Source organism: Castor canadensis, chromosome 1 (genome assembly GCF_047511655.1).
Source record: "Castor canadensis chromosome 1, mCasCan1.hap1v2, whole genome shotgun sequence".
Lineage (NCBI taxonomy): Eukaryota > Metazoa > Chordata > Mammalia > Rodentia > Castoridae > Castor > Castor canadensis.
In genome coordinates this window covers 30,970,250-30,989,982 of record NC_133386.1, presented here as the reverse complement: position 1 = coordinate 30,989,982, position 19,733 = coordinate 30,970,250, and the positions used below count along the sequence as shown (strand labels likewise).

Here is a 19,733-nt window from a genome sequence, read left to right as displayed (position 1 = left end):
TGCTATGCCATACATGATGCTCAGGCCACAGCATCTCAACACCTCTTACCAATGCTGGTGATCCCTTGCATCAACTCATGTCCAAGGCTTGGCACACTCTTTCTTCTCTTTCTGGATATCCCTGCCCTGGTTCACCTTCCATCTCTTGCCTCAACTCACTGGACCCAACACTAAGGGCACCTCATTGGTATACTTTCCCTGTATGTCCTTGGGTAAAAGGAATTGTTCCATATTGTTTGTCCACTGCCATCTATACATGTGTCCATCATAGCAATCATCACTTTGTTCATGTTATTCATTTTATGTTGGTGTCCCATAACAAAGTTGGAGAAGCAAAATCAAATATTATGGATAAGATTTTATTCATTTGAACATTTTATTAAGATATAGGCAATCAATCAGGATGAAAAATAAGAGAGAAACTTAGTTTGAGTCCCCAGCAACTCACCCAAAGAAAATAAATCCCAATGAATGAAGTTCCCTTATGAAATGAAGGAGTGTGGGAGAGAGAGCTTTGGAAGGGAAAGAGCCAGTAAAAGTCGCTCCCAGCAGGGGAGAGATCAGGGGGCTTTCTGCGGGGTGACACTGGCCACAAGAGTGAGCACAGACTTTCCAGTCATCCTGCCTGCTTCAGAACAGACCTGGGAGTTCATACATCAGCTGGTAGAACTATCAGCTTTGCAGATCTCACCACCTACGTTGTACTTGTAATGTTGGCTCAAAGTATAAGAGAAAGACCTCAGGCAAAAACATTCTGTTGCTGGTTGTTGGAAGTCAGCCAATGTGGAGCACAGCACAAAGAGCAAGAGGGTGAGACAGCCAGGGGAGGAGCCCTGACAGCATCTGCTCTGAGGAACAAGAAGATGGCACTCCTAATGAACCATACTGATATGGATTTTTACAGAGTCAGTGGGCAGAAGGCATGGTGAGTGAACACATAGACACTAGGACTCAGAAAGAAAGGTTTGCCAGTGGCACAGGGTCTGAGTGATAACAGAAATGGGAGCTTGCAAATTCTTTCAGATTCACTGGGTTTTCTGAGCACTAGTCTTCTGGAAACTTTAACTTTGTTCAGATCTGTTCTCAATAAACAACCCCCTTCCTCATTACTTACCTTGTTTATTAGTCACTGTTCTTTGGTCAGGAGTATTTGGGAGATGGAAAAGGAAATATTTTCTGTTTGGCTTTTTCTCTTGGAAAGGAAGGAGAGAGGTAGGCACAGATCCTGTGTCTGGACAATTCTGTAAGAAGAGGACAAAGGGGGTGTCCAGCTCAGGGTTAGGAACAGTGTGTGGAAGAGACAGAAGACCAGGAAGAACCCAACCTGAGCCTTGTGGAATCTAGGAACACAGGCAAAGTCAGAAGTGCCAGGGCCCAGGCAGGAAATAGACAGCAGTGACTTGACCTCAATCCAAGGGGTTGGGAGTAGGAAACGGTGTCAGTGCTAGGAACTGTGAAGAAAGAGTACATTAGAGCTGGTGATTTGGGAAGCTGGACCACACATTAAATTTATTTCATTGGAATCCTACACAATAAGCTGAAGGCTCTAAGACAACTGCAGGTCATTGAGGCAGATTGAAAAGGATGCTTTCAGGCTTCTGATGGGTTTTTCTTGAGTCAACTAGAGGATCAAATGAAATGACTAGGATACCCGAAATTTTCCTTTCCTGACAAATATCCATCAACATTAGCTCTGATTATTTTACATAATTGGCTTTAGAAATCTGTGTTGCATTTAAAAGTATGAAGATCTAAAATATGATTTACAGAATTGCCAATCACTAAAGGCTTAGAAAAATATTTACAGTATTGAACAATGTATTAATATTATTACAAATAAAAATACATTTTCATGTTCTAGTCACAAAAAAGGAAACTAGGAAAGGTAAAGGATACTTTCATTGTTACCTAAACAAACTACATTACTTTGAATATGTATATTAAACCATATGTTGTCCATCATACTCATATAGTAAAAAAAGCTATAAATAAAATCCTCTTGAGGTTCCAAAATATAAAGAAAATGTCTCCAATGATAAAGTAGAACATTTTCAATTAATAGAAAAAGGAAAAGTTACTAGAATGATTATGAAAGTATGTTATTTTTTCATTGGGCCAAAATATAATTCAAAACATATTACCTTTTGACATAATAGGCAGATATTAAAGATAATAACACACTGTGTTGACTAGTTTTTGACTAAAGGGAATGTATATGCTCATATGTTAGAGATAGTGAAAAATTTTTAATTCTCTGGCATAGACTCAAAAAGCAAGGGAATTTCATACATAAATTATATCTCAATACCAAAAAGTCAATTTTTCATTCATCAGACAAATTTGTGCAGAGCTTAAAATGATTCTGTTCTAGGGTTTTAAGAGGAAAGGAAAATTTATCCAAGGTGAAAAGGAGTCAAATATTGGAATCTTCATATTCTGAAGATCCTTTCTATCCTGTATTAAAAAAAAAAAACTCTTTCCAATTGTTCCCATTAAAGCAAAGAAACTAACATTAGAAGGCATTACTTTTATTGTACTTACTATTCCCTTGTTTAATTTTATAAGGAACACCTTCTAGTCTATTCCCATACTTTACCAAATTAGTATTATTGAAATCAAGCCTGGATAATTATAGGTATAAACATGACTATATTTTATTTATTTAACACAGATCAATGCTAGAAGGGATAAGGAGCTTTTTAAATTTTTAATAGGATATATTTGTTGTATGGTGGGGGGGAGTTCATTGTGATAGTTCTAAATAGGCTTACATTGTACATTGGTATATAGAAATGCTAATGATTTTTCTATGTTGATTTTATATCCTGCTACCTTGCTGTAGCTATTGATGGTGTCTAGAAGCTTCTGAGTAGAGTTTTTTTGGGTCTTTAAGGTATAGGATCATGTCATCTGCAAATAGGGATATTTTGACAGTTTCTTTACCTATTTGTATTCCTTTTATTCCTTCTTCTTGCCTAATTGCTCTGGCTAGGAATTCCAGTACTATGTTGAATAGGAGTGGAGACAGTGGGCATCCTTGTCTGGTTCCTGATTTTAGAGGGAATGGTTTCAGTTTTTCTCCATTTAGTATAATGCTGGCTGTAGGTTTGTCCTATATAGCTTTTATAATGTTGAGGTACTTTCCTTCTATTAGGAGAAGGGGACCAGGAACTAGACAAAAGATTAGATCAAAAAGAATTAACCTAGAAGTTAACACACATGCACAGAAAATTAATGTGAGTCAACTCCCTGTATAGCTATCCTTATCTCAACTAGCAAAAACCCTTGTTCCTTCCTATTATTGCTTATACTCTCTCTTCAACAAAATTAGAGATAAGGGCAAAATAGTTTCTGCCGGGTAGCAAGGGGGTGGGGAGGAGAGGGAGGGGGTGGAGTGGGTGGTAAGGGAGGGGGTGGGGGCAGGGGGGAGAAATGACCCAAGCATTGTATGCACATATGAATAATAAAAAAATAAAATAAAAACACCTGATGAGCAGAAAAAAAAATTGTACATTGGTTAGATCACCCACACCATCTCTTCCCCTCGACCCCCTCCAGCACTAATTAAAGCAATTACAAGGTTTCATTTTTCTATTTTGTGTAAGTATATGAAATCTATCAACCATTAATCTCCATCTTTCACCCTCCACCCTCCCACATGTACCCACATACACACTGTACCTATCTTTCATTATTAATTTCTAAGTCAATGTTCAAAGGGGTTTCTTCATGTATTCCCACTGTAAGTACTTCAGTTTGGTCAGTTCAACCCCTTCCATTGCTGATAAAGAGCCTTTTTGAAATATTTTTAATGATGTTCAATATTGAGAATCATTAATAAGCAGTTCTCACAAAAATAAGAAAGCAATAATGTCCAATAATAAGAACAATGGTATGGTTCTCAAATTACAATCAATGGTCTGTCAGGATAGGAATCATTACCATTCCTATCTCATAAGAAGGTCAAATGTCATCAGCAATAGGACATAAACTTGCTTTTGGAATAAACATGGTAGTTAAGGAAAAGTTTCTTACTAGCCTCACCTGGCACTTTGGGGATTCACTCTTAGGGGCTTTAGGTATTGGGAGTCATTAAGCTGCATCCTGAGGGAAAGGGGTACTTTGGGCCTTAGGCTTGTCAAATTAGGTAGGAGCACTAATAAAAGGTGGTGTTCAAACATGCATCACAGAATAAACCACTGCTTTTGAGCAAAAATACTTCTCGGACTTAAAAAAGTAAGTAATGCAGAGATATATTTTGAGTAGAACTAAATAGCATTTTACATAATAATTAAAATTGATTGCTTGTGAATTAAGAAGGAAATCACTTAATGAGATGAGGATATTAATATTCTAACACAGGAATAAGAACTATAGGTACAAGAAAAAGAAACAAAATGTGGTACCAATTATTGACATGTCTTTTCTGAGGATTTTTGAAAACCAGAATAAAATATTTGGCCACATTGAATGTTGGCCAATTGAATTGTTTTCTCAACAATCAAATCAGAGAATCATGAGTGGTAACCTGACCTCTCCTGCTGCTGTCCAACTGTGCTACAAGAACCTGAATGGATCCTGTGTCAAAACCTCCTACTCCTCAGGCCCCCGCCTGCTGCTCTATGCAGTGTTTGGCTTTGGGGCTGTGCTGGCAGTGTTTGGAAACCTCCTGGTGATGACCTCCATCCTCCACTTCAAGCAGCTGCGTTCTCCAGCCAACTCCCTCATTGCCTCTCTGGCCTGTGCTGACTTCTTGGTGGGAGCGACAGTGATGCCCTTCAGCATGGTCAGGTCTGTGGAGAGCTGCTGGTACTTTGGGGAGAGCTACTGTAAATTTCACTCTTGTTTTGAAGGGTCATTTTGTTATGCTTCTATCTACCACTTGTGCTTCATCTCCATCGACAGATACATGGCTGTCACTGACCCCCTGATCTACCCAACCAGGTTCACTGCCTCTGTTTCTGCCACCTGCATCGCCTTCTCCTGGCTCCTTTCCATTACCTATAGCTTTTCCCTCCTTTACACTGGGGCAAATGAAGCTGGGCTGGAGGAACTGGTGAGTGCCCTCACCTGTGTGGGGGGCTGTCAAATTGCGGTGAATCAAAGTTGGGTCTTGGTAAATTTCCTAATATTTCTCATTCCCACTTTTGTGATGATAACTGTTTACTCCAAGATTTTCCTCATCGCCAAACAACAGGCTAGGAAAATTGAAAGTCTGAGCAATAAGACTGCAAAGTCATCAGACAGCCACAAAGACAGAGTAGCCAAGAGGGAGAGGAAAGCAGCAAAAACGCTGGGAATTGCGGTGGTGGCGTTTTTCATTTCATGGCTGCCGTACTTCATTGATTCCATAGTTGATGCCTTCCTGGGTTTCATCACACCCCCACGCGTGTATGAAATCTTAGTTTGGATTGCTTACTACAACTCAGCAATGAACCCCTTGATCTATGCTTTCTTTTACCCTTGGTTTCGAAAGGCCATCAAACTGATTGTCACTGGCAAAATCTTGGGAGATGATTCCACATCAATAAACTTGTTTCTGGAGTAGGGTCTTGATTTACACTGAGGGAAATGAAAAGAAAGTCACAGTAGACTCATGATTGGGGAAGGAACTGATTATACACGGGCAAGATCTCCTTTTGTAAAATTACTGACTTGTATTTCAACCTGACCTAAACACTTGAATTCAGGTGTAATTTACTTTGATAATTATGAAATTAAATCCCCATTGTAATTGAAACACCATGAACCTGATGCCAATAGTCATTTATATCTGTGATCTTGGTCTGTTTAGTTTTCTCTTAGCTCTTCTGTGTGTCTAATTAATAGCACTTTTCTTGTAATATACTTGAGAAAATATATATAAGGCTATACTCTAGTATTTTAAAATTCTGATTCCTGGCTTTTATTACTTTATATTAATTGAATCCTTGGGCATACATTCTCTCTATTCATGTGTAATTTTTTCTGAATAAAATCTAAGAGAAACTAAGAGAATTTTAGAGAGGTACTGGCTCTGCTCACAGAGGGCCAAAATGTGAGTCTGCACTGTGTCCTGAGCTGACTTCAGGATCAGGAAAAATAAATCAAGAGATAAATCTATTAAATAATATCAGTTCAATTGTCTACAATGGAAAAGAAGATTAGTGTCATAAATAACAACATTGATTCATTCAATGAACTACTTCCTGGTGAATAAGCACACTCATAAGATAAATTAAAGCTCAGAAACTTTATAAGTTGCCATATAATCAGAGATTTTAAGATTATCATTCATCATTTAACATTATTTCTAAATTAACTTATTCAATTAATTTTGTTAATTGTTCTAAAAATTTACAAAAGTTTTCAAGGGTACAAATGAAAGTTTAAATTAAAGATATGTTCAAATGCTAAAAGAACCATTAAATGAAAGGCATACTATGAAGCCACCACAAAAGTTGGAGCCCCAAAAGTAATTTCCAAGGAAAAACAGAGAATTTAACTAGTTATACAATTTCACAGTGGATAAAATCAGCTGGCCTTTCAGAGATGAATTGCTCTTGGCAAAGGAACAGACACATACCAAAATGTTCTTTCTATTTTCTCTAATTTTTATTTTGAAATACTCAGGATTCCTTTTATCATAAAACAGATGCTTTGAAATGGCAAAGCTTTCCCTAGACACTGTATTATTTCTGATTTTAAAGTGTTTGTGAGAAACTGTCTTTATGTGACTTATACATAATTAAATTTGGGCTGGTGGAATGGCTCAAGTGGTAGAGAGCCTGCCTAGTCAAGCAGGAGGCTTGGAGTTCAAACCCCATACCATGAAAAAAAAAAAGATGATTAAAGGCATCCTGATCTAATTAGTAATTTTTATTCACAGTTCTTTGGTTCAGACATTAAACACCATAAATTAATTTATTTTGACTCTAGTGATTTCAGGAAGAGGAACTTTTTCTAATCCTATTATACTAGAATAGTCATACTGCCTCATTTTAATGACAATGTAGCTGAAACAAAAGTGTTTAAGATATCTGATTAATATTACAAAGCTTCTAGATTCAAATAAGTACCTCTAATCTGCAGTTCAATTTACTTGTAGTAGTAATTCCTCTTTTTTAGTAGTCTTTCAAGTGTACAAACCATGCAATTGATCATTTGGTTCATTTTTGCCTCTTCTTTCAAATAAGACTGGCATATTCAAATCCCTCCATTCACATAGGCATTGTTGAGATTACAAATTGCAATCGTGTTTTTCCATGGATGCAAGTTAATTATTATAATTAACAATGTGATCATGTTTATAAATTGCATGTACTTTTAGTAGCTCATGTATTTAATGGTAATGGTAATTTTCCTTTATTTTTCCATGTACAACAGTTTAAAACATAAAAATTGTAAATGTATTTCTATGTAGTTGCCCTCTTTTTAGGAGCCACCTATCACATTACTTTCTAATGATTGATCTGATTTGCATATTTATTTCCTTCAAAAATTATTCTTCAGGCGAATGTCCTTTCTTCCTTATGCCTCCAGCCAGACCTTCCACTATGCATAGAACATAACGTTTAGTCAATAAATGTTAGCTGAAAAAATAAGTGTTTCCTTTAAGAATAAAAATATTTTAATGAGTTTGTATAAGATTGTTCATGGCATGATATACACATGTATGTAAATTTATCCATTAATTCATACAATCAATATGTATTAATAAAAATGGGAAAAAATGTCCATAGTCACTTTAAGTAAATATGATTCTGTGTGGATCGTTGTGCATCAAGGTGGTTATCATTATCAAAGGTGAAGACATTGCACGTGATAGTTTTGTGGTATTTCTGTGTAAGCTTTCATGGGAATGAGTTTTATTTGGACTGTCTCTAACTGTAGGATGTTGGTTATTGAATTCAAAGGCAGAAAATTTCACAAACTATAAATGTTATATTTTTCTACATTCTCCTTACCACCCAACCATTAAACTGCAATGGTAAACTCACAAAGTATTAGACAAAAATTACCTTTAGAATGATCAAAACCAGTGTTTTTATGTTTTAGTTTAATGGACGTATTTTAAGTAATGTGAATCATTCTTCTGAATACATGTAAGGTATTGGTCCTCTTCCTGCAGTGTCTGACTCTCCACAGGGCCAGCCTGGGCCTTGCAGGGTCATCCTGGAGCTTCCCCCACATCTGCTCCAATATCTGTGATGATGTAACTTCTCCTTTCTAAGCACTGGCTCAACTTTGCTCCCTTGGATCAGACTGGCCTGTTCTTATAGATCCATGGCTGTCTATTCCCTGCTCTATTAAAATGTCTAATGAATTTATTTCTGAATTTTTATGTGAAGGATTAAATCTGGTATTTTGTTCTTTTTCTTCCACTCTCTTCTCCTTAAGGAATAAAAGTTGTGACCTTGATTCACTTATTGATAGACTTTAAGAATTGCACAGACCATTACTTAGATAAATTGATTGTATGTAATCAACACTTACTGCCTTTCACTTATGAATACTTTGTCCCTGCCTTGTGTTTGCTTACCTCTAGCCTCTAATCCACAGGGGCAAGTTACAAGACACATATCTCCCTTTATTCTCATTAACAGTCTGAGTTTGTGCACTGCAAACCACAAGGTGTCATTATCACATTCTTTTCTAACACTGGTCATAATGAGGAAGGTTTCATACTTTTAGTCACTGGGGGGATGGTCTAGTAAGTGGACTTTTATTTTAGGGATGTCTTTGAGGAGTTAGTAACCTACAAAGTAAGAGTCTACTGCAGAAATGACAGTGAAAACTTTAGTTGAAGCAAGAATCAAAAGTTTCCCCGTGAATCCTGTCCTGGGTGTTAAAAATCATAAACCACAGGAAAAGAGGAAATCAGACAAATCTTGATCTGACATGCTACAAAGCCATTTACTGAAGATGATCTCATGAACAACAGTACATGAGTCGAATGTCAAGAATTTTAGAGGCCTTGGGAAGAGCTTCCAACTATATCTCATCTCAGCACTGGGTGAGGTGCTCTTTATTAACTAAGTCCAAATAAGAAAGTAGAAATTAACTTGGATTCCTCTATTGAACCTAGATGAAATAATAAAAACGCAAAATAGTTAAAATTCTACAAATATTGAGGCAACATTTTGTCTGTCCTAATTTTAGAGAGTCCTTTTTCTGGATCTGCCTGTCATTGTGCTTACTGTACTATCACAGGTGTTGTCTTTCACCTTTATAGCGCTTACTACCATTTGTACTCATATATCCATGTCTCTACTTATTTGTTTCAGGACTCTTTTCCTCTCAAGACATCATGTTTATGAGCAGGCAGATCACAGGTGTTTTATTCATTACTTTATACCCAGTTACAGACATTTACTAAATGTTTTGAGTAGGTGAATTAGTGAATAAATCTCAGAATGATGGAGGGAGATACAAAGTTATTTCGCTAACAAAAGTGGCAGGTATCAATGAGTATGTTTTTTGTCACCTAAAGCAATGATCTTGATGGGAGAAGGGAGTTGATTTTGTCCAAAAATGTCATCAATGTCTGGAGACATTTTAGGGTGTTTTAACAGGGAGCATTTTACTGCTATGTAGCAGCAGGGATGCTTATAAATGCCACAGAACCTACAAGACAATTTCCCATCCCTATGCATTATCAGAACTCAAATGTCAATAGAGAGGAGGTTCAGAAATCCTCCTATAGGGTTTTGCCTACATAAACAATTGACATCATTTCACAAAATTCCACAAAAAATTGGAGGAATCTGAAATATATGGTTAAGAATATTAATTTTATTTATTAGTGATTTAATGGCCAGTTGGATTAATAAAAATTCCTCTCACTCAAGTTCACTGCACTGTACTGCTAAGACTCCTGAATTTTCCTTCAGAAAGGCTGGGGTGCTTTTCCTTTTTCTACAGTTTTCCACCATTCCAGAGTTGGTAGTGCAACCAAATTCCCATGTTCCTACTTTCTGCTAATTAGTCATATTTGGCACTTTTTTCAAACACAGCGGACAGTAAAACCAATCACCAAGATCCACAAGTGAATGTGTAGTCAGTGTCCACTGCCCATGTGCCATGTTGGTGGAGAGATATTTCATACGGACTCTCAGTGACAATGTTCTGAGAAAAGAAACAATCTCCTTCCTATCAGCAACTCAGAAATGCTGGTGGGTCATAACACTTGCAGTTCTTTAATGCTTTTCTGAAACATATTTCATCAATGTCAAGTATCCACGATTGCATGTTGTCTTTTCTGCTTGTTGGCAACCACAAGAGATGCTAAAATGACTCTTAACAAGATAGGAAGAGACAAGTTGATTTAAAGTTTGCATCCTTTTGCATCTTTGTAAAAAAAAATTAAAAACTCAGTAAGGTAGTTAAGTCATGATTGGGAACAGAGGAGTAGTTCAAGTGTATACACAAAGGAAAAAGAATTCTTTGTCCAAAAATACATAATGATAATTATGTGACAGGAGTTTAGAAGTTAAAAAAAAATAAAAGATACTTATGTCCACAATGGAATATTATCAAATAAGAAATGGGTGTTTTGCTACTTGAAGGCAGTCCCTAGTAAAGCAGTGCAGTATAATTATTGTTGTTCTAATAAGCCTTTGTAATTTATTATAAAAATGGAAAATTGAAAAATTGTATTAGAGATTATATCTGATAATACCCTCTGGCATCCTACTGGATTGATTGGGACTTCTTCCCCAAGCAGTATTGAAAATTAGCAGAACTTCTGAACAGGGTGATCTGGTATATGCAGTGTTTGGCTTTGGGACTGTGCTGGCTGTGTTTGGGAACCTCCTGGTGATGACCTCAATCCTCCATTTCAAGCAGCTGCAATCACCAGCCAATTTCCTCATAGCCTCTCTGGCCTGTGCTGACTTCTGTGTGGGAGTGGCTGTGATGCCCTTCAGCATGGTCAGGTCTGTGGAGAGCTGCTGGTACTTTGGGAGAAGTTTCTGCGCTTTCCACACATGCTGTGATGTGGCATTTTGCTACTCTTCTCTCTTCCATCTGTGCTTCATCTCTATCGACAGGTATATTGCTGTCACTGATCCTCTGGTCTATCCCACCAAGTTCACGGTGTTTGTGTCAGGAATTTGCATTGTCATCTCCTGGGTCCTGCCTCTGGTGTACAGTGATTCTGTGTTCTACACAGGTGTCTATAATGATGGGCTGGAGGAATTATCCAGTTGCAGGTAGTTGTAAATCAAGATTGAATTTTCATAAATTTTCAATTTTTTCATACCTACTTTTGATAAAATTTCTTGTGGTTAGAAAAGAGGATAAAAATTGAAAATATTAAAAAACTGGTATTATTCTCAAGGAATTTCAAAGCCAGTATGGCTAAAAGAGAAAGGAAAAAGCAGCTAAAACTCTGTGGGTCGCACATTTATTATTTCTTGGTTACCCTGTACAATTAACGCATTAATTGAAACTGTTATGGGATTTATCTACCTACCTATTCATTTGTTACTGGGGAACTTAGTAGAATTCAGCTGTGACTCTTTCAACTTATACTTCATTTTATCCTCAGTTTGGGAAAGCCATAAAATTTTAGATGGGAAACTTCTAAAAATTAGTTCAACTCTAAATTTGATTTCAGAACAAGTATAACCACCAATTGGCAGATTAAGTATTTTTTGGAATTAGGAATTTATGATGAAATTAAATATAAGAAATGAATGTAATTTTTAAAAACTGGTGAAATACATTAATTTTCATATTATCCAGGGAAAAGTCATAGGAATTTTAAACTATTAAACCATTGTAATATTTATAACACTACAGTAATAATAAAATAGTTTGAATATGTCAACTGTTTCAGTATTTTGTGTACATCCTTGCCACACCCACTAGTTTCTTCCAATTTCCTGAATTCTGAGTCCTTTTTTCATGTGTGAAATCTCTGATTCATGTTCACTTCTGTGCTCAACTCTCACTTTTCTTCCAGTTGTCTTTCTTACCTTGTTTTCTGTGACATTGTGTCAGTTGCTAGCTTCCATAACAAAGTGCCATATACCAGGTGGGCTAACAACAGAGGATGCAAGTCAAACACCAAGGGACCCAGCATTGCTTTCTTGAGCACTCTCTCCTCCTAGGCTGGCAGGTGCCTCCCTGTGTGTGTCTGTGTCCTGGTCTCTTCTTACAAGGACATCTGTCATAACGGATTAGCAACCACCCCAAATACCTCATTTTAACTTAATTATCTCCTAAAAGACTGGGGTAGCAGGGGTTAGGGTTTTAGGATATAAATTTGTGGCACACAATGCAGCCCTTAATAGACTCAATTCAGGTGTGATGACACTATCCAAGAGGCTGTTTGTTGCTGCTATTCTATAACTATTTTTCACTCATCTTTTGATGTTTCTACCTCCCATGAGTCTGGAGGGCAGCATATAAGCTACTTGTGCCTAATTGTGGGCGAGAATCTTGAAACTTTAACCCACAATAATATGGGATAAATAATTCAGCCTTGGGATTACGTAAAAACTACTGATATTGTCCAGAAATTTTGTTGTTAGAATAATCTACCAGAAAAAGGCAGGCACAATGATCATTAGAAACTGGAAACTGCAGATAAAGCATCAATTATCACTAGCAGATGTCATTTCTACAACTTTTATCACATGAAATACTGTATAATTAACTTCTGCAACTTTTCTGAATATTTTTTCTCATCTAAAAATAGTGCATACAATAATCCTCCTCTTATCCTTGGAGGGTAGGTTCAAAGATACTCCCCAATGGATACCTGAAACTGTGAATAATACATACACACTGTATTTTATCCTATGCATATATACACATAATAAAGTTTCATTTATAAGTTAGGCACAGTAAGAAGTTAACAATAAAAGACTGCTAGTAATAAACTAGGAAAGGTGTAACAATACATGAAACAAAAATTATGTGAATGTGGCCTCTCTCAATATTTTTTATTGTACTGTACTTGTCCTGTTTGATCTTCTGACAATGTGAGATGACCTGTATTATGAGATAAAGTGAAATGGTTGACTGAGCACCTGTCAAGCACTTTGGCCTTAACTTTGGCACTTTGAAATGTGACAGAAAAACTAGTTTGAATTTCTCTTTTCCTCTTTGCAATTCACTGAAGGAAGACTTGTTCTTCCTTAGCAACCTCACCATATAATTTCTTTTCTATCCTTCTTAAACTGTGGAACCTCCACATTTTCATTTAAAGGAGGTAATTTATGACCTAACTTTGGCATGTCTTAAGTGAAGCATCATTTCTCTTGTGCTTTGGGGACATTTTTAAGTAAAGGATTATGTGAGTGCAAGCACTATCAGGACACTTTATCTGATGATTACAGTGGCTGTTAAGTAAATAACGGGTGGGGGAGCAGGTTTTGCATAGACAAAGGAATGACCCACGCTGCTCAGAATGGTGGTGAGCTTTGAAGCTTATGTAGTTTTTATTTCTGTAATTTTCCTCTTAATGTTGCATGACCAAAGTTGAACTGAAGAAAGGAGAACTACTGAATTTCCCTTCCATAGAAAGTTGTGTGTGCAAAAAACCAAAAAAACCCCAAACTGAATCCTGCATTAGGAGTATAAATGATATGTGCTATAATTTTGCATTTTTGTCTCTAGAACATTTTGCACAATAAAGTCATTTTGGAATTCATATCTAGGATATTTTGTTTAAGAAAGCTAAATCATAGTGGAGTAGTGGTATAAAAACTTATTTTTTTGTAGATTTATCTGTAGAATCATTCATTGAAATATTGATATACTTTTTGCACCTTGTTCACAATGAGTCTTTTTAATTTTTTCAAAGAAAATTTCATCACAATTATCTGCATGTACCTGTTTCAGGAATAGTTGAGCATTATATAGTATTTTCCTTAAAGAAAAAAAATTTTGAGGGGCATATGGACAATGCATTTCAAATTATATTATTGAAGTCTGAAAAATTTCAGCGATGCTAAATTCTGTGAGCAAAAGGCCAGGTTGATCTATGGGCTTGCATTGGGGTTTGACACCTATAGCTGTTGCCGTAAATTTCTTGATGATTTTACCTTTGAAGTTAACTTCTGTTAAATGAGCCCAAAGGGTCAATGGAATATATACTAGCTGTTTGAAACCTTGAATTACTTGTCATTCTAGATTACACCTCATGTACTTCTTCCTCACAGGTCAGCCACCAGCTTCCTCACTTTCTAATGCCTTGGACCCCATCCAAACTTCCCCTCCCATCCTGAACACCTGCCATTGTCTTCCTGCCCTTGAAAATGTCTGTATTACATTCCCTCAGGTCTGGGCATAACTTGTTGTCCTCATCCCAGGCTGGTGAAGTCACAGCATATCAGTGAGCTACATGGTGAGTCAAGCCTCCAAATCCCCATTCCAGGTATCAAGTGCCTCCTGGGGTAGAGGCTATAATCCCTTGGAGTTCTCCTGTCCACCTTTGGTTGAGGCAACAGGCCTATGACTAGGGCAGGTGTCTGGGTCAGCTTCCTTGTCATCATCTAGGGATTACCGATCCAGCAGCTTGCAGGAGGGGAACCTAGCAATGGGTGGGCCACATGAATACTGAGCTTCAGAGAAGAGCACGCAGACAACATGGGACTGTCTTCACTTGCCCTGTGAAAACCTTTGACCCAAGAAGTGAAACCTCATGTAATAATGTCCACAATAGATTAAGGGAGAGACTGTAAAACAAAAGAGAAACTTTGTACTGTAAAACCTTTCATGATGATTTTTTCCCTACATTTTTGAACAAGGGTCCCATCTCTTGCTCATTTTAATTTTGTGTTGGGCCTTGTAAATTATGTAGGCAGTCTTATAGATAGGGAATAGGTAATATAATTGTCAAATATTGGACTAGGTTATTCCAGCACAGTTGAATTTAAGGAAATGTCTTTTTATAAAAAGCATGAGTGATTCTACAAAGTAGCAGAGCACAGAGAAACATATTTTGGATAGAGCTCATTAATTGTAATTATGAAAAGTAACTTTCCTTCCATGATTCATACCTCATGCTGTAGGGATTCCTTGTGAGGAATTTATAATGGGTGAAATGGATTGGCTGGCTTCCTAAAACATACAAGCAGGCAAGAGCCTATTAAAACACAACCCCTCAATACTTACTTATAAGTCATCCTTTGCAAGGAAGAACGTCACAGTTGAAAAGAACCAGGAATTTAAATAAAATTTCTTCAGTTATTCAGGTAATGTGATCCCTGGGATGATGAAAAGTCAGTACATTTACTTGAGGCTTAGATGTAATTATAGAAATAATTATTTGGTTAAAAAAGGGAGAATGGTTTTCTGAGGATTTAAGTTTCTTTTAAGTTTTTAAATGACTAAAATAGAAAATGGGTATGATTCAGGAAACATTTAAAAGTAGTTGCTCAGATATGTAGTACAATTTTTTTTATTTTCAGAACTCAATATCATTATTGCCTACCACAAAGAAGTACAGAAATAGATCAAGGATTGCACAGCAGAACCATGACCAGCAACTTCTCCCAGCCAATTTTGCAGCTTTGCTATGAGAATGTGAATGGATCATGTATTAAAACTCCTTACTCCCCTGGGCCCCGGGTGGTCCTGTACATGGTGTTTGGCTTTGGGGCTGTGCTGGCTGTGTGTGGGAACCTCCTGGTGATGATCTCCATCCTGCATTTCAAGCAGTTGCATTCTCCCGCCAATTTTCTCATCGCCTCTCTGGCTTGTGCTGACTTCTGTGTGGGAGTGACAGTGATGCCCTTCAGTATGGTCAGGTCTGTGGAGAGCTGCTGGTACTTTGGAGCTATATTTTGCACCATTCACAGTTGCTGTGATGCAGCATTTTGCTACTCTTCTCTCTTCCACCTGTGCTTCATCTCCATTGACAGGTACATTGCTGTCACTGACCCTCTGGTCTATCCCACCAAGCTCACGGTGTCCGTGTCAGGAATTTGCATTGGCATCTCCTGGATCCTGCCCCTGGTGTACAGCGCTGCTGTGTTCTCCACAGGTATCAGTGATGATGGGATGGAAAACTTAGTAATTGCCCTCAATTGTGTAGGTGGCTGTCAAATAGTTGTCAATCGAGATTGGGTTTTGGTAGATTTCCTATTATTCTTCATACCTACTCTTGTTATGATCATTCTTTATAGTAAGATTTTCTTAGTAGCTAAACAGCAAGCTATAAAAATTGAAACTACTACAGGGAGTAGGAAAACAGAATCATCCTCAGAGAGTTATAAAGCCAGGGTGGCCAAAAGAGAGAGAAAAGCAGCTAAGACCCTGGGAGTCACAGTGGTAGCATTTATGGCCTCATGGTTACCTTATACCATTGATTCATTAGTTGATGCTTTTATGGGATTTATCACCCCTGCTTATATTTATGAAATTTGTTGCTGGATTGCCTATTATAACTCAGCCATGAATCCATTGATTTATGCTTTATTTTATCCTTGGTTTAGGAAAGCCATGAAACTTATTTTAAGTGGGGAAGTTTTCAAGAATAGTTCATCTACTATGAGTTTATTTTCAGAATAAGTGGAAGCACTAAGTTGAGAAGTTTTGACATTTTTAAATTTAAGAATTTATGATTAAATGGAAGAAATGAATACAACCTGTCAAAACTGTGGAACCACAGTATTTTTAAAATTAGGAAAAAATTTTAGGAAAATTAAATGTTGTAAAGCGACATACTGTAGTAAAAAAAAAAGAACAAAATTTTTTACTTATGTCACTTGTATAAATGCTTTGTGCATGTTTTTGCCTCATGCACTTATTTTCCAGTTTCCTGAATTCTAAATCTCATTTTTTTATGTGAAATCTCTACTCATCTTCTCTTTTAGGCTCAACTCTCTTTTACCTTCAAATGACTTTCCTGTCTTTGGCAATAATTCATTAGTTTGGTAGGGCTGCCATAGGAAGCTAACACACACCAGGTGGGTTACACAAGAGAAACCTACTTCCTCACAATTCTAAGAGGCTGCAAATTACACAAGAGACTTTAGCATTGCTTTCTTTTGAGGGACTCTCTCCTAGACTGGCAGGTGGCTTTTTTTTTTCACATATCCTTCATCTGTATGTGTCTAGTCCTGGTTTTTTCTTTTTACAAAAACAGCTGTCATATTGGATTACAGCACTCCTCAGATACTTCATTTAAACTGACTTCTTTAAACACTGGGGTTTATCACCTTAACATATAAATTTGGCTTACACTATGCAACCTGTAACACTCCCAAGGAGGCTGTTTATTGCTGTTCTTCTATGACTATTCCTGTCCCCTCCTTCAATTTTTGTACCTCCCAGGTGTTTTGGGGGCTGCAGACTAAGCTTTTGTGCCTAATGGGAGGTCAGAATCTTGGAATGTTCCCTTACAATATTGTGGGATCAGCAATTCAGCCTTGGGATCACATAGTAACTACTGACATTGCCCAGAAATTTTGGAAGTGGAAAACCTGCCACAAAAAAGACTGGTCATCCCACACCAACTGTTATCACCTTAAGTGCATAATTCATTCACATCTGCAATTTTTCTCAACAGTTTTTCTTGCCTAAAAATAGTGTGCACCATAATTCCCTCTGATCCTTAGAAATGCACCCATGACACCCAGTAGATGTCCAAAATCAAGCATGATACTGAACCCTGCGTATGTTGTGTTTTTCCTATACACATGGTCCCATGAGAAAGTTTGATTTGTAAATTAGGCATGGTAAGAAATTAAAAGCAATTACTAATAACAAGCTAAAAATTATAGAAATATAGTGTAATAAAAGTTATGTGAATATACTTTGTCTCTCAAAATACCTTATTGTAATCTATTCACTTTTTTTCTTGTGATTATGCAAGATCATGCCACACCTATGTGAAGAGATAAAGAGATATGAATAAATAAGCACTTATCAGGCACTGTGGATGTAACTTTTGGAGTCTGAAGAACAACAAAGCCAGAACAAATTTCTTTTTCTTTCACAACTTCATAGGTTTACAGTTACCATAGATTTAAGTATCTTCAGCATACAATTTTTTTTCTTTCCTCATAAAGTGGAGAACTTTTACCTTTTTATTTAAAGGAAGTACTTCAAGTGTCCTCTTTGGCATGCCCAAATTGCCAGCATCACTGCTCATATGCCCGGGCACCATTATTAAGGAAATAAAGGTTATTTGAACACAAGTACTGTGCTAACACAAGCAGGTCTGAAAGCCAAGTTGGCTTTGAAATGCCTAATGGGGATGTAAAGTATACACTGTGTACACGGAGGACAGGGGATGATTCATGTTGCTCATGATGGTGCTCAATTTCAAACATGACTTTTTTTATTTCTGGAATTTTTCATTTAATATTTTATGACTGAAGTTTGCAGTTGTTAATTGAAACTGAAAAATGTAAAACATGGGTGAGGCGTAGGGGTGGAGTAACTACTGAATTTTTATTTTCCCAGAATGTTATAGGCTGTAAAATTCTGTCAATTCTATAAAAAAAAATTTGCACTGTATTAATAGAAAACAGTACAAACATCATATTATAATTGTACATTTTGCTTTCTGGAATATTTTATACTGTTGATTCAGTGAAAGTCATCTTGGAATTTAGAATATTTTGTATAGTGAAAAAAATTGTGCTGCAGTAGTTACAGATAAATTTTTCCCTTTTTTAAAAATTATGTTTATCTGTGGAGTCCCTAATTGAAATTATTGAGTAATTTTTTTTCTCATTGGTTTCCAATTAGGCTCTTAATTCTTTGCTAAAAAATTTTGAATATAATTATGTGTAATTAACTGTGACAGGAAAGGCTAAGGATAAAAAAGTTATTAAATTTGCTGTTTTCTTTAACAAAAATAATTTAAAGGGAAATATGGACAAACACTCAAAATTGTATCAAAGAAGGCCATAAAAATGTCTGGATGTCAAGTGCTATGAGCAGAGGCCCAATTACACCTGTAAGGCTGGAACCTCATGCTGGTCACTTCTGTAACACTGTCCTTTCACCCACATGTGGCCCCCTGGCCCAGGGGTCTAAGAAGAACTTAAAGGAAGCTTTTTGAGTAGAAAGGTTTTTGATGAGTCTAGAAGCATGTTTAGAGTTCCAAACTTAATTTTCATAAGTGGAAGATTGAGCCTGGCAAAGTATAAGCAATGAGTATGTTAATAGCATGACAATAAGTAATTTTTATACTATCACCTCTATTCAATAGATCTGGTGGATTAAGAAAAGGATATCATACTCTCTATCTTTAAAGTATGTAGTAGAAACAAAAGTACTAAGTGCAAGAGATGGGTAAGAGTCCCATTCAATAAATGTCCTCTAGAATTGAACTGTTGATAAGTTAAATTGTGAATATTACAGCACAAAGGTAAATAAAAAGATTTTGAAATTTATCATGTAGGCAAGCAAAATACTTTGTTATGAATAATGCCCCAAAACTCCAGTGGAATTCTAAATAGAGCGTTTGTTTGGAACATGTTGTGTATATGTTGAACTTTACGTAAAAGAGAGAAGATAGGAGATTGCAGTATTCCACATCTTTCAAGATAGTCTTTCTTAAAGATAGTCTTTCTTAAACATGAGCACCCCAGATACACTGATCATGGCTTTCTGGTTACACAAGAAATAGGCTTGTTGGCACCACAAGATTATCTCCCTGGCTATAGATGAATGAGTAGGGCTGGATACATGATTCCAGGAAAAATCATCAGTAGGATTGAGGACTGGGGATATAGCTCTGAGGTAATATGTTTGAGCATGCATTAGACCCTGGATTCAATCCC

The 19,733-nt window shown here is 36.7% G+C and overlaps 2 protein-coding genes and 1 pseudogene across 2 annotated transcripts; all 3 read left to right on the top strand.

The window, feature by feature from the left end:
• The first annotated feature begins 4,516 nt into the window (after window positions 1-4,516).
• LOC109687511 (trace amine-associated receptor 7a-like) lies at window positions 4,517-5,897 on the top strand. The gene has a single exon (XM_020165417.2). It carries the CDS (start codon window positions 4,517-4,519, stop codon window positions 5,546-5,548), a length of 1,032 nt encoding a protein of 343 aa, XP_020021006.2. The 3' UTR covers window positions 5,549-5,897.
• Window positions 5,898-7,736: 1,839 nt separating this feature from the next.
• LOC109687523 (trace amine-associated receptor 6-like) lies at window positions 7,737-11,610 on the top strand (annotated as a pseudogene).
• Window positions 11,611-15,350: 3,740 nt separating this feature from the next.
• Window positions 15,351-16,506, top strand: LOC109687510 (trace amine-associated receptor 8b). The gene has a single exon (XM_020165416.2). The coding sequence runs from the start codon at window positions 15,472-15,474 to the stop codon at window positions 16,504-16,506; it is 1,035 nt and encodes a 344-aa protein (XP_020021005.2). The 5' UTR covers window positions 15,351-15,471.
• Window positions 16,507-19,733: the final 3,227 nt, after the last annotated feature.

Bases quoted from the DNA above. Each gene is read 5' to 3' on its own strand.
- LOC109687510 (XM_020165416.2), top strand. From the start codon at position 15,472: ATGACCAGCAACTTCTCCCAGCCAATTTTGCAGCTTTGCTATGAGAAT.
- LOC109687511 (XM_020165417.2), top strand. From the start codon at position 4,517: ATGAGTGGTAACCTGACCTCTCCTGCTGCTGTCCAACTGTGCTACAAG.